At 47.7% G+C, this 13,651-nt stretch overlaps 1 protein-coding gene across 1 annotated transcript in view; it reads right to left on the reverse strand.

Moving 5' to 3' along the window:
- Window positions 1-13,651, reverse strand: part of ZC3H3 (zinc finger CCCH-type containing 3) — a 129,355-nt gene that overhangs the window by 24,150 nt on the left and 91,554 nt on the right. The window contains exons 6-8 of the mRNA XM_063175179.1: window positions 7,738-7,819; window positions 6,016-6,171; window positions 4,258-4,327 (exon numbers count right to left, since the gene is read on the reverse strand). Of these exons, the coding sequence (XP_063031249.1) occupies window positions 4,258-4,327; window positions 6,016-6,171; window positions 7,738-7,819 (308 nt within the window). The remainder of the gene's footprint in view (window positions 1-4,257; window positions 4,328-6,015; window positions 6,172-7,737; window positions 7,820-13,651) is intronic.

A 13,651-nucleotide genomic window follows, 5' to 3' on the forward strand; every position in this document is an offset into this window, starting at 1 on the left:
CACCTCGGCAAGGATTTTGGGGAGGTGCATCATTCCAAGGCATTTTCCTGGAATTCCCCAGGGCTGTGATGCCTGTCCCTGCACACTGGGGCAGGCAGGGATGCTCCAGGAGGGAATGAAATGAGGAGGAGAGCAGCTCCTGCCCTGAGCATTGGAGAAGGAGAGCAGTGGGATACACGGAGCAGATCCCTGATCCCGCGCTCCCGCGTTCCCGGCTTTCCGCAGCGCGACAGCCGACGGGGAAAACCGACGGAGCAAGGATTCTCCTCATCGTCCTCAAAGCACAAACTTCACCTTCTGCCAGCTGTTATCATTAAAAACAAATTACCAGCCTGCTGCCATATTTCAGCATCCTTAACTCACCGGCAACCGCCGGCAGCTTCCCGCTTCCCGCCCCGACCAGGCAGCTGCCACCTGGAATGCGCACTTCCCGAAGGTCCGGCTCCTCCTGCTCCTACATCCCGAATTTCCTCACTGTTTGGCGTGGTATTGATCACCCCATTCACCAGCAGCATCCTGGTCCCACCAGTTCAAGCATCCCCAAATAATATTTACAATCCTGCAATAACCACGGCCGGGGCTATCCGGAAAAATCCCTTATCCCTGAAGGGCACATTAAGGGTTGAACTAAATTGCCTCGCTGGAGGCCGAGAGGAAAGAAAACAAAGGGTGCTTTAAAAGAGGAGAGTTTATTTTTAATTGTCTTTTAACTGCAGACATTAACATAAAGGACAGGGCTCTGGGGCGATCTTTGGCAGTGCTGGTGGTGTGACCGTAAACGATTCCCTTAATGTAGTTTTTGATATAGAGCCCAAATTAGCTCTAATAAAAAGGGATAATAAAGGCAGCTCTCCGACAAAAATAAACTCCTCCTCGCTGTCAAGCCCGAGCCATTATCAAGAGGAAGCAGCGCTCTCATTTCAATTAACCTTGTTTGCACCCCAGCACGTCCACACAAATAACAATAACATTAATTCAAGGCACTGGGGCGCTGCGGCCGCCTTCGACAGCTTTGACTCTCTACAAGCTCTGGAGGCAGCAGCTAAATGAACCCGAAACTCCACGTGAGCCTCCAAATTGCTCACAACTGAGTTTTGAAGCTCTATTAGGGAGAAAAATGCTGATTCTTTCCGAGTTCCTCAAGGGGAAAAGCTGTTGGAACAGCAGCGGGCGGCTTCTCGAGTCCTGGCTTCTTGCAACCTTCACTTCCTTCAGATTTCCTGGTTTCTCCCTATTGCTGGGATGTGCCAGTGGCTCTGATCCACTGTGGAAAAACTCCCTGTGTGTCACTTCAGCAGGTGCTTCTCACCAAAGGCTCTGCCTGGGTCTCCTGTGGAGCAAAATTCTTTAAAGTGAGAGGCCCTGGCACAGAATACCCAGAGAAACTGTGGCTGCCTCATCCCTGGAAGTGCCCAAAGCCAGGCTGGACAGGGCTTAGAGCAACCTGGGATAGTGAAAGGTGTTCCTGCCCATGGCAGAAAAAGAAGAGCTTTCCCTCTTCCCCAGGCTCTTTCTTCCATCACCAGAGGGTGATGGAAACCACTGGAGTTTGGATCTGCAAAGCTCAGGGACAATCTGGAGCCATCCTCCATCCGGGGGACCATTCCCTGCTTGGAATAAGGGGTTTGCTGCCCTAGGATAGGGAAAAGCTCCCTGCTGCTGTGACAGTTGAATCCATGCAGTTTTCCACAGAAAACAGTGATTTTTTCCATAGAAAATAGTGATTATTCCCACTTTTCAGTGAGGAAACCGAGGCATGGGAGTGCACGAAGGCTGAGAAACAGTTTTGTCCTGAAACCAAGAGCCAAACCCGGACAGCCTTTGATCCTTCACCTCCTGGACTGGATATCCCATCCCAGTGAAATCCCACCGAGCTGAGACACAAAACAACCTGAACTTTCTCTGACCAGGAGGTTTTGGGATGTTCCTCTCCAATAACCACACAGTGAAATCGACGGGGCCAACGAAATCAGGAATCCCCAAACCACCAATATCATCCCATGAGAAAAAAAAAACATGGATTGCCTTAAAACCTCAACTCAAACAGCGAAAAACCAATGAGGCACAATCCTTCACCTGAGGAAAAGGTGGGATTTACTCCAAAAACTCCACAAGCAGGAGGAAAACTGCTTCCTTCCTCTGCTGAGTGCCTCCACCTGCTTTTCCCAGCCCTGATAAATGAGGGAAAAGCCACCTTTGCCAAGAACCACTCAGGTTAATGGGGAGCTCCAGGACCTGGAAAGTGAAGTTGCTTCCCGCTTTAGGAAGCAGCATTCCCATGGCAATAAATCACCCTGGAACAAGCCTGAACTCCATGGAGAAGGTTGTTTCTCTTCCAGCCCTTGCTGATGACAAGGTGGCAAACAGGGAGACCTTTGAACCACCCTCAGGTTGGTTAATCCTGTGAAAAATAATTCCCCTTCCCAACGGAGCATGGCAGGAAAAACGTGCTCCAAAAGCTTTTCAGAAAAATCAGCTTTTCTGCTACTGCCTACTGTGATTTTGGTTTGTTAATTAATGACTCATCTTGAGTTTAGGTGATCCTTCATTACCTCAGGATAAAGGTGAGATGGGCTGAGGTCACTGCATCCCATGGGATCCCATCCCAGGGATTCTGTCCCCAAAATGCTATTGGCAAACAGCTCCTTGACATGGTCACTCCTTTTTAATTCAGTTTTATTACCACAATGTCACTGTTATTATTCTCAAACTGGAGAGGTGCTGCTAAAGGTTGAGGTTTCCATCATTCTCAATTTATTCACCCAAAACAGCGCCCAGAAGTCAAATCTGGACATCCTCTTTGAGGAACCAAGTGCTTCTGGAGGGGAAACTGAGGCCACATTTCCACCAGGAATTTAAACATGTTGAGGAATATTCCTGGGTAGAGAGACCACAAATTCATCCACATCCAACCATCACATTCTTTGGTGGATAAACCACCAACTGCAACAGCTCCTTGGGCATGTCCAATTCCCAAGTTTCATCTAGGGTTTTTGCTCTGGGACCAAGAAAGACTTCACCACCTCCTGAAATTCCATTTAATTTGGAGTTCATGGTTCTGTGGATGAATTTCAATCCTTTACCTCAGAGGTGAAGGCAGAGGGCTGCACTTTGTTCACTTGGATGACAAGAAGTAGTTGGCCTCACTAATTACAATAATTTTGGATAAACCAACAACTAATCCACCTGCAAAGCTTCCTTCATTCCTGGCTTCTTTATTTCTGAAGTCTGATGCTGTTACAGGATGGAAAAAAAAAAATAATTTTCCATCTATCAATCCTCATCCCCATTCCTACTCTGACATGCCACGAGCCAGGGAATGCAGCTGTCCCCATCCCTGTTTTATGTACTCATGATTAAGTGACTCTGAAGAGAAATCCATGTAAAAAACATCTGGTGCTCCGTGTCTCATTGGGAGCGACTTCCCGGATAACTTATGAGCTCCCCATGGACAAGGAACGCGCCTCAGCCACCTCAGACTCCGTGCTGGAGTCTCCAAAGCAACATCCAAGTGGAGATCCCAGCCACTAAACACAGGCTGAGGTGCTAAATCATCACTGATAAACCCAAAATAAAAAAAATCTGGATTATTTTTCCGCCTTGTGTAATAAAACCACAGAGCTCCAGACACATCAAGAAGGTGGAAAACCTTCTGATGAAGGTTTCCATCAAGAAATGAAAATGAACTCCAGAGTTGCTTTGCCATGGTTTCAACCTGATTTTGCTGATTGGCACTTTATAATTGATTTTTATTAATTTATACCTCCAAGCTATGTTTGTTAAAACATCCTCTGACCCCAGCACAGAGGGATTTCCAGGGAAATGTGATCTTAGGGAAGTAGGGAAGGATTAGATGCAACTAAATGGACTTGATTATCTCGGAGGTCTCTTTTAGACCTCTAAGACCTCACAGGTCTTTTCTAGACCTCGGCCATAGGTTGGGGAGGCCCTGGCACAGGTTTCCCAGAGAAGCTGTGGATGCTCCATCCCCACAAAAATTCAAGGCCAGGTTGGATGGAGCTTGGAGCAACCTGGGATAGCGGAAGGTGTCCCTGCCCATGGCAGAGGGGTAGGAATGAGATGATTCTGAAGGTCCCATCCATCCCAAACTATTCCATGGCTCTCTCACGATTCAGGAGCCCGAACAGCTCAGTAAGGAAACTCCAAACTCAGTTGGAAGGGCTGAGTGAGGAAAAAGCTTCCTACATCCATCCTTTTGCATATAAAGCCACATTCCCGTTGGGAAGGCACACAGACCTTGTCCTTGGACACCTTGTGGGAAAATGGACAGGTCCCATCCGTCTTCTTGCAGGTGCCACGGAGAAACCTGGAGATAAAGCAGATGGAGCAGGTTGGACACGAGGTGGGTCACAAAAACCACACAATTGCTGCCGAGCTCATCCATAAGCCCATTTCACACCCTAAATTAGTACAGATCCCCCTTGCTGGAAGAGCAGCTGATGATTCCTGATAGATTTTGTTCTTTCATCACATTTGGCTGCTCATTAGTAGGTAAAGCAAGGTTTGTACCCCAAAATTCAGACCTGATGCTCCCAGAAGGAAAAAGGTCCTTCCTAGACCCCTGATTATTCCAAGTTGCCAAGAAAAGCTGTGGATTCCCCATCCCTGGAAGTGTTCAAGGCTAGGTTGGACTAGGTTTGGAGCTTGGACAGTGGAAAGTGTCCCTGCCTATGGCAGAGGGGTGGATTGGATGATCTTGAAGGTCCTTTCCAATCCAAACCATTCCAGGGTTCTATGACCCCATTCCAAGAGATCCTGGATGTAGCTCCAGGTGGGAGTGGCCAATGACCAGGAGGAGCAAAGACAGGCCCAGAACAGGAACCAAGATCCCAAAGCACATGAGGATGTCAAGAGTTTTCCTAGGATTGACCACTGTGAGACCAGATTAACAAAATTATAAAATTATTAGGGAAAGCTAAAGAATGGGATTAGAGATAAATGAACAAGGATGAGGAGACACAAAACTGGGAGAAATCAGTGTTGTCCTCCCATGATCCATGGAAATGAGACAGGTTGGAGACCCAAAAGACTTCAAGGAGCACAATTCCTGAAGTAGGCAAGGAGTTATGGGAGAATGAGTGAGAAGGAGTAAAATCAGTTAAAAAACCAATAAATCACCTTCCCCTCCTCTATCGTCTCCCATCGAGCTTTGAGCAACTTCCAAGTGATTCCAGCACAGCGGCAATTTTATGGAAAAATTACTCCAGGAGTTCATCAGTGGAGTTGGCTCTTCTGCCCTTTTAAATGACTCATAATGGAGTTTAATCAACTCTTGGGCAGGTCTAATAAACTGCCAACACAGTTCAGTTCTCCTGGAATAAATCACCGACTCTCGGAGCTGCACGACATCACAGGCTGAGGGATTCAAACCTGCTGGACTGATCCAAATGGATCTGAGGAATGCTCCTGAAGGAATAACCTGGAGTGTGGTCAGGGCAGGGGCTCAAGTCACCCAGCCCAGAAAAGATGGTTCTAAAGGGACTTTAGAGCCCCTTCCAGTGCCTAAACAGGCTCCAAGAGAGACAAAGAGGGATTTGGGACAAGGGATGGAGTGACAGGACAAGGAGAATGGCTTCCCACTGCCAGAGGGATAGATAGGATATTAGGAAAATACTTTTCCCTGTGAGGCTGGTGAGGCCCTGGAATCGAATTCCCAGAGAAACTGTGGCTGCCTCATCCTTGAAAGTGTTCCAGGCCAGGCTGGACAGGGCTTGGAGCAACCTGGGACAGTGGAAGGTGTCCCCGCCCATGTCAGGGGTTTGGAATTCAATGATCTTTGATGCCCCTTACAACCAAAACAATTCCATGATTCTCTGGCCTCTTCTTGTCCTCCTCCTTCCAAACCAACAGTGCAGAACCTACACCTGACCCAGAACTCCCATTCCTGATGTCTTACAGCTCTGTTACCAGTTTGTTTCCCATAGGAATACCCCACAAGGAAGCACCAAAGCCACCCAATGTCCCAGTTCACCACAATTCCGTGTCCATCCCTACCTGGTGCAGACGGCCACTTTCTCTGGATCGTGGATGTAGGGGCAGCTGTCGCCTCGATTGCACTTCCCGAAGCGGTTGTAGTACATACAATATTCCTTCTTTTTCTTCTTCTGCTTGGCTTGACGGATGATGGCCAAGCTCCTCTGCACAGCACGGCTGAAGGAGAAAGAGGGACAAGGTCAGGGAAAACCTCCAGCTCCAACACACAACAACATGGAGAAGACACCTCAACAGTATCTGAAACCACAGAGGAGCCCATCTTTGCAGAGTGAAATATTTAGGAAGTTCATGCTCATAAGCCCTTAAATATTTTCAATTTTTGGCTGATTTTACCCCAAATCATTTAAAATCTGCAAGGTTACACCAAAGTCACCAGCAAGATTCCTTCCCACCCCCATAACTCTGATTCTCTCCTTGGATTTTATGAGCATGGAGAGGGTTTCCCACGTTTTTGGGGAATATGGTGAGGAAGGAAACATCCTCTCCTTGTGCAGCACAGGATGCCAAGGCTGAATGACCTGGAGGGCTCTTCAACAAATGTCCCACCAGCTGGGCCTGATGCTGTTCTTGGCCTTCAAGTGGGCACCTGCTCATGAACCTCAAAGAACGAGCACCTACATGATGGCCACAAGAACAAAAAGTACCACCAAAGAGCAGAAAAGCTCCTTTTTAACTGCCTGGTCCCACTAGAAGCTACTTAAGGAACTCAGAAGTTGATAAGCACATGTTTTCCATGAGCTTCCAGCTGGAGAGGGAATTACCCTGCAGCTCTTGGGATGTGTGGGACCAGGTGGGAGAGGGGAAGCGTTGAGATCAAGGTGAACACAAACCATGAGGGACACATCAGATCTCTCCAAGTAGATAATTCAGTGGTAGGGCACAGTCAGATCTGGTTTGATGAGGACACAGTGCATTATCCACGAAAAACACAGGTTCAAGGAAATTATTTTCAGAGGAAATGCACATTTTTACCTCTGTAATTGCTGGGTGTCTGCAGCTCCGGGATTAAAAGGAGGTGCAAGGCCAAGTGTAAGGTCCTGGATGTGTAGTGGGTAACCCCAAGCACAAATTTGGTGGAGAATGCGTTGAAAGCAGTCCTCAGGAGGACTTGAGGGAGTTGGTGGATGAGAAGCTCCACAAAATCCAGCCATGGGAACCCACAATGTCCCGGGCTCATCCCACAGTGTGGGCAGGAGGAGATGGGGAATTTCTGCCCCACTCAGGTGAGATCTCACCTGCAGAGCTGCCTCCAGCCCTTAGGTCCAATAGCAGAGGGATGTGGAGCTGCTGGAGCAGATCCAGAGGAGGCCACAGAAATACTCCAAGGGCTGGAGCCCCTCTGCTCTGCAGCCAGGCTGGGGAGCCAGGAATGTCCATCCTGACTGTCCAGGCAGACCTTGGAGCACCTTCCAGTGCCTAAAGGGGCTCCAGGAGAGCTGGAGAGGGACTTTGGACAAGGGCTGGAGTCCCAGGAAAAGGGGGAATGGTTTCCCACTGTCAGAGGGCAGGGATAAATGGGATATTGGGAAGAAATTCTTCCCTGGGAGGGTGGAGAGGGTCTGGCTGAGCTTAAAACCACCTCGAAGTAGAAGCTGCAGAAAAGCAGCAGCCAGAGCTTCACCAAATCATCCTCCAGTTCAACAGCTGCTCCTGAAGCTCCTGATTCCCTCCTGAGCCCAAAGATGGAGCACATCATTCCTGCTTCCCATGAGGAGTACAGACCTGGCAATGTATCGGCACGTTGAGGATCTGCTCAGGCTGGGTGGAAAGAGCCCAGGACTGGGTGTGGAGTGCAATCTCAGTGCTGGAGAGAGAGAAAAACATGGATCATTGCTTGGAATCGAGAAATTTTGCAGGAATTCACATGGTCCTCAGTACCTTAGGTCCACAAAAATTATTGGAGGGATGGAGACCTTTTGCTATGAGGAATAGCTGGGAGATCTGAGGTTGATTGGCCTGGAAAAGAAAAGGTTCCAGGGAGAACCTGGAGCCCCCCTCCATTGCCTAAGGGGGCTCCAGGAAAGCTGGAGAGGAACTATGGACAGGAACCTGGCGTGGTAAAACAGAAGGAATGGCTTCCCACTGCCAGAGGGCAGGGAGAGATGGGGTATTGGGAAGAAATTCTTCCCTGTGAAGGTGGGGAGTCTCTTGCACAAACTGCCCAGAGAAACTATGGATGCCCCATCCCTGGAAGTGTCCAAGGCCAGGCTGGACAGGGCTTGGAGCAACATGGAATAGTGGAAGGTGTCTTTGCCCCTTGCAGAGGGTTGGAACTGGATGATCTTCAAGCTCCCTCCCAACCCAAACCATTCCATGATTCCATGATCTTATTTAACCCAAACCACGGAGCTCCCAGGGAACCAATGGAAAAGATGCCCTTCAAGGACTTCCCACCTTTGGAGCAGCCCCAGCACAAGTGCTCCTTGCCAGCCCCAAAACACAGCAGGAATTTTTCCCCTCAGCACCCAAACGTGCCAGAACACTTCTCCAAGCAAATCCCACGCTTCCACCATCAATCCAACAAATTTCCACGCTTGTCTTGGCCGCTCCCTGCAGCTGGACAGGGAAGCCCAGCGCCCACTCCCATCCATGCACGCACGGAATCAAATCATCCTTGACCGGTGCAGGGAGGAATGGACGGGAAAGAAAGGCTGGATTTCAGTTTCCCAGGTGGGATGAGAGCGGCTCAGTCACTCACCTGCCAGCCCGGGCGTGTTGGGAAGTTGAGCGAGTGGAATTTGATTGCGCGGCACCGCGAGCTGTCGCTCGGCTGCCGGCGTCGGCGAAGCCCCATCTGTTCCCTCTGCACATCAAATTCCATCAACGGGGCGTCTGAGCCACCACTGAGATGTTTTTTTTTTCCTGTTTTTTTTTTAAATTCTTCCCATCTCAGGCTGTGGAGGCATCTTTTTTTTGTGCTAGAATAAACGTTTACCAACTTTGGGAAGCTCCGAAGACGCTACGGAAGAGTCTTCATTAAGAGCAAGGTTGACTTCCCAAACAATGTGGGGAGAAAGCCTCAAATTAAAATCCATTAGGATAGGGCTGGAGCATCCTCAGCCCTCTGGAATTCTGCATAATATTCCTTAAAGCTAGGAATATTCCTTCACCAGGAATCAGCTCCGGAGGGCAGCACACAATCCCTCTAAATATTTAATATTTGGGCATAAAAGCAGATACAAAAGGGATGAACAAGTTTGGAATCACAGAATCATGGAATGGTTATGGCTGGAAGGGCCATTAAAGGTCATCATGGCCAGAAAGGAGGAATCACTAAAGAGATAGAGGATAAATAAAGGGGTCAACAGCCTCCTGCCAGTGGGTTGGAATTTTTATGTAGCAAAAATACATTAATGAAATTTTTTTTTTTTGCTTTTTTCTCCCAGTTTTCATTTGCCAGCAAGAAGCCATGCAATAACATGATGTGTATCTCCCATTCCAGGGATTAACTTGCATCCCAGAGGGAGTTTAACTACCCAAGAGGTGGTCCCATCCATGACAAAATCCATGTGAGATCCATCCTGGCAAAGCATCCTTCCAGGCAAAGCAAAGCAAACCCCCATCCACATTTTCCCACTCCCTAATTATTCATCCCATGTGAAAATCCTCCCCAAACTATGAGAAAATCACCCAAATACTTCTCCAGGAGAAGCCAAGCCAATTACAAGAAAGCTCTGTAATTAAACATTTCCCCATCCATTGGGATTTTCAGAGAAAACTCAGGCTCTGTCATGAGGGTATTTTTTGAAGCTGCTGCATCGTGGAAAAAAAGTTTAAATAAAAATAAAAGCTTTGTGTACATTCAAGTGACAAGAAGGGTGTGCAGGAGAGGGGATTGCATGTTCCCGACTTTTCAGGAGGTCCAAGGGAGCCTAAATTTGGATTTTTAGGATGGTTGTCAACTTGGAATTCCCAACTGGTTATGAAAAGAGATTTGCATTAATAAATGCACTAATAAATAAATATTCCTGGCAATGGAGGGTGTACTATTGAAATTGGGGTGAAATTGGGACATCAAAAGACACTGGAAAAAGGGATAAGGGTTAAAATCCAACATCAGGAGCCAAAATTTGCTGCAGTCTGGCCTAAATTAAACAAAAAGCTGAAACGATGCCCCCAGGGCTCGACTTTGGGAGTCTCATTTGGTCCAGACAAAACACTGGGTACATCCCAGTCCCAGATCTGTCCCAATTTTCTCCTCAATCACTTCCCAGCCAGGGAGAACATCGGGACACAGTGGTGCTGTCAGATCAGGAAAGTGACTCCCACGTCTTTGGCATTGCCAAAGTCCCTCACTATGGAAATTTAAAGTGGTGCCATGGTAAATTCTTCCCATGTGTGTGCTGCAGGGCAGTGGGAACAACAGAAAGGGGGAAAAAAGCAGGCAAGTAAGAAAAGCTGGCACAGAGAGCATCAAGAACTGCACACTGAGGGCTTTTGAAGTGATTACACCCAGCACAGCGGCGTCAGCCGGGATATTTTCCACCCTGTGCGAGGGACAGGTGGATTTCTCCCCCCCTTTCCTGATGATTCAGTCGCTTGCAGGAGCATCATCCGTAAGGAAACCCACAGCCCGTGCAAACAGGGCTGCTTCTCTTAATGCATCATCCCAGCCCAGCGCTGGCGGCTCCGGTGGCTCGCGGTGAGAAGTGATTGTTGTTCCCAATCCAGCCGGGAGACTCCGCGCGTCTCTCCGGAGGGAGCAGGAGCTGTCATGTTCATTAAATGCATGATTACAGCTATGATTAATAGCGGGGGCTACAGCCTAACTCCTTTTTTTTTTTTTTTTCTTTTTTCCCCCTGTTCCTAGGAAGGAATCCACAGCCAAGCAGTCCCGCGGTGTTTTCCGCAGCGTTTGGCTCGACGTTTGGAATTCCAGCTTTTGATGGAAAAAGGGGAAAAGGCACAATTCATCCTTGTCAAACAAAAAAAATGTTTAAAACAAGCGGGTAGGATGCTGCACCCCTGCACCAACTATAAATTAATTAGGATCTTTTCATATCCTTAATCCTAAAACTCAGCTCAAGCAGACCCAGGTCCATCTTCAGCATCCTGGGTGGTTTTTTTTCCATAACCCCAAACACAGCTCAAAACTCAAGGTCGTTCTCCTCCAGGGAAAGGCTGGCAGAGATTTAGAGATTTCCCTTGGCAGCCCAGGAACTTCACTCAGGAGCAACACTCGGTGCTTTCCAGCATTCCCGCATGGATATCAGGATGCTCCCATCCAATCCAACACTCCTGCTCAGCTCCCCGTCACCCAGAGGCTTGGGATGCAGCAAACACACCCCGAAAACAATATTCCAAATAGTCCTTTGACTTAAAAATTGGCTGCAAATATCACAGTTAATTATCACCTGTTTAATTATTTAGGAAGGACTTTATTGCTCCGAGGCACAGCTCAAGGATCAGGACCTCATCTCATGGAAAGGTCTGTTGGAGCATCTTATCTAATAATTTACTTTTTTTAAATGGTGGAAAAGCTGTAAAAAACTGGGAAAAAAAGGAGAAATACAGAAAAGGGAGAAATCCAGAATTAGGGTGAGCTGGGACAAAGGGATGATGGGCAAGAAGGTGAGAACACTGTTAGAATGATGAGTATTGAGTATTGAGCCCATTGCTTCCTATCTTCCACCATCCCGAATCAAGGATAATTTGTGGAAATCTTCCCCACGGAGGGAAAAAATCGGTAGAAAACTGAAATAGGCAGAAAAAAAGGAAGAAATTCAGAGTTGGGGTGGGGTAGGGCCAAGGGATAGGCAAGAGGGTGGGAACATTGTTAGAATCATAAGTGTTGAGTATTAAGCCCATTGCTTCCCATCTACTTCCACCATCCCAAGGCAAGAATAATTTATGGAAAAATCTTACACACAGAAGGAATCAACCAGGGGTTTGCACAAGCAATGACAGGCAGGTGGTCAGCTCTGCTGGCCAGTGCTCCAAATGGGGGATGAGCACAACAGAGTGATGCCATTTTTTGCTCACCAATCCCATGGTTTTGGAATTGTTCAGTCCCTCATCCCTTTTGAGGTCAGTCCTTTGGCTCATTGAGTACAATTCCTTGGGTTTGGGATTCCTCAATCTCTTATCCCTTTTGAGCTCAATTCCACGGCCTCTTGAATCTCAGTGCCTTGTCTTTGGGATTACTCAAGTCCTTATATCCTTGGTCCCTTCCAAGCTCAACCCCTGAGTTTTGGGATTCCTCAATCCCTTGGCTCCTTCCCCCTCAATTCCATGATTTTGCGATTGCTCAATCCTTTTATCCCTCAGGCGTCAGCATCACCACACAACCTCTCCTCAGCCTGTTCCCACACGACCTGGAAAAGGCTTCCTTAAACCACACTGGCTCCTTTAATAGTTTCCATTATCATCCCACCTCTCCCACCGCAGCCTCCTTCGGAAAGAGTCGAGCGATTCATTTTCTGAGTCTCTCCTTGGCTTTATTGCTGAACCGAAAGTTTTGAGGCTGCACTTGGGGAAATTTATTTCTTTAATTATTATTCATTTAAGTGGGTTCCGCGGATTTCGAGGATCAGCATTCGCAGCTGCTGGGGGTCATTTATTTCCCTCACTGGACAGCACAAGTCCTCATTCCAGAAAAGACAACGGAAAAAGAAGGGATGAGCTGCCTCTAAACAAGCAGAGATTTTCCTGTTTTCCTGCCTGACTGTCCCTGCATCCCATGAATGTCCCAGAGTCAGGTGGTCACAAGTGTTTTATTAACAAAGCAACTTCAATTAATGACTCAGCTTCAATTAATTAAGCAGCCCTGGGTTGGATGTTGTATGAGCCGATGTGGGCCAGGAGCAGGATCTGATCCCTGCAATTCCAGAGTTGAGGAATTGAGTTCATAAAGTGAAAGGGATTGAGCAATCCCAAAGCCAAGGCATTGAGATTGAAGGGGCCAAAGGGTTGAGCTCCAGAGGGATAAAAGAATTGAACAATCCCAAAACCAAGGGATTGAGAGTGAAGAGGTCAAAGGGATTGAACAATCCCAAAACCAAGGGAAAGAGCTCAAAAGGGGCCAAAGGATTGAACTCCAGAGGGATAAAAGGACTGAACAATCCCAAAATCAAGGGATTGAGCGTGAAGGGGTCAAAGGGATTGAACAATCCCAAAACCAAGGGAGAGAGCTCAAAAGGGGCCAAAGGATTGAACTCCAGAGGATAAAAGGACTGAACAATCCCAAAACCAAGGGATTGAGAGTGAAGAGGTCAAAGGGATTGAACAATCCCAAAACCAAGGGAGAGAGCTCAAAAGGGGCCAAAGGATTGAACTCCAGAGGATAAAAGGACTGAACAATCCCAAAATGAAGGGATTGAGAGTGAAGAGGTCAAAGGGATTGAACAATCCCCAAACCAAGGGACAGAGCTCAAAAGGGGCAAGGGATTGAAAAATCCCAAAATTAAGGGATTGAGATCAAAGCGGTCAAGAGATCCCACAATCCCAAAGACAAGGCACTGAGACTGAGGGGGCCATGGAGCTGATGTGAAAAAGGGCAAGGGATTGAGGAATCCCCAAAACAAGGGATTGAGTTTAAAGAACTTGAGGGACTGAGCTCAAAGACACAAAACAATTCCACAAACAAGGGCATGAGATTGAAGGGGCCAAGGGATCCCCTAATCCCAAAAACAAGGGA

Source organism: Melospiza melodia, chromosome 1 (genome assembly GCF_035770615.1).
Source record: "Melospiza melodia melodia isolate bMelMel2 chromosome 1, bMelMel2.pri, whole genome shotgun sequence".
Classification (NCBI taxonomy): Eukaryota; Metazoa; Chordata; class Aves; order Passeriformes; family Passerellidae; genus Melospiza; species Melospiza melodia.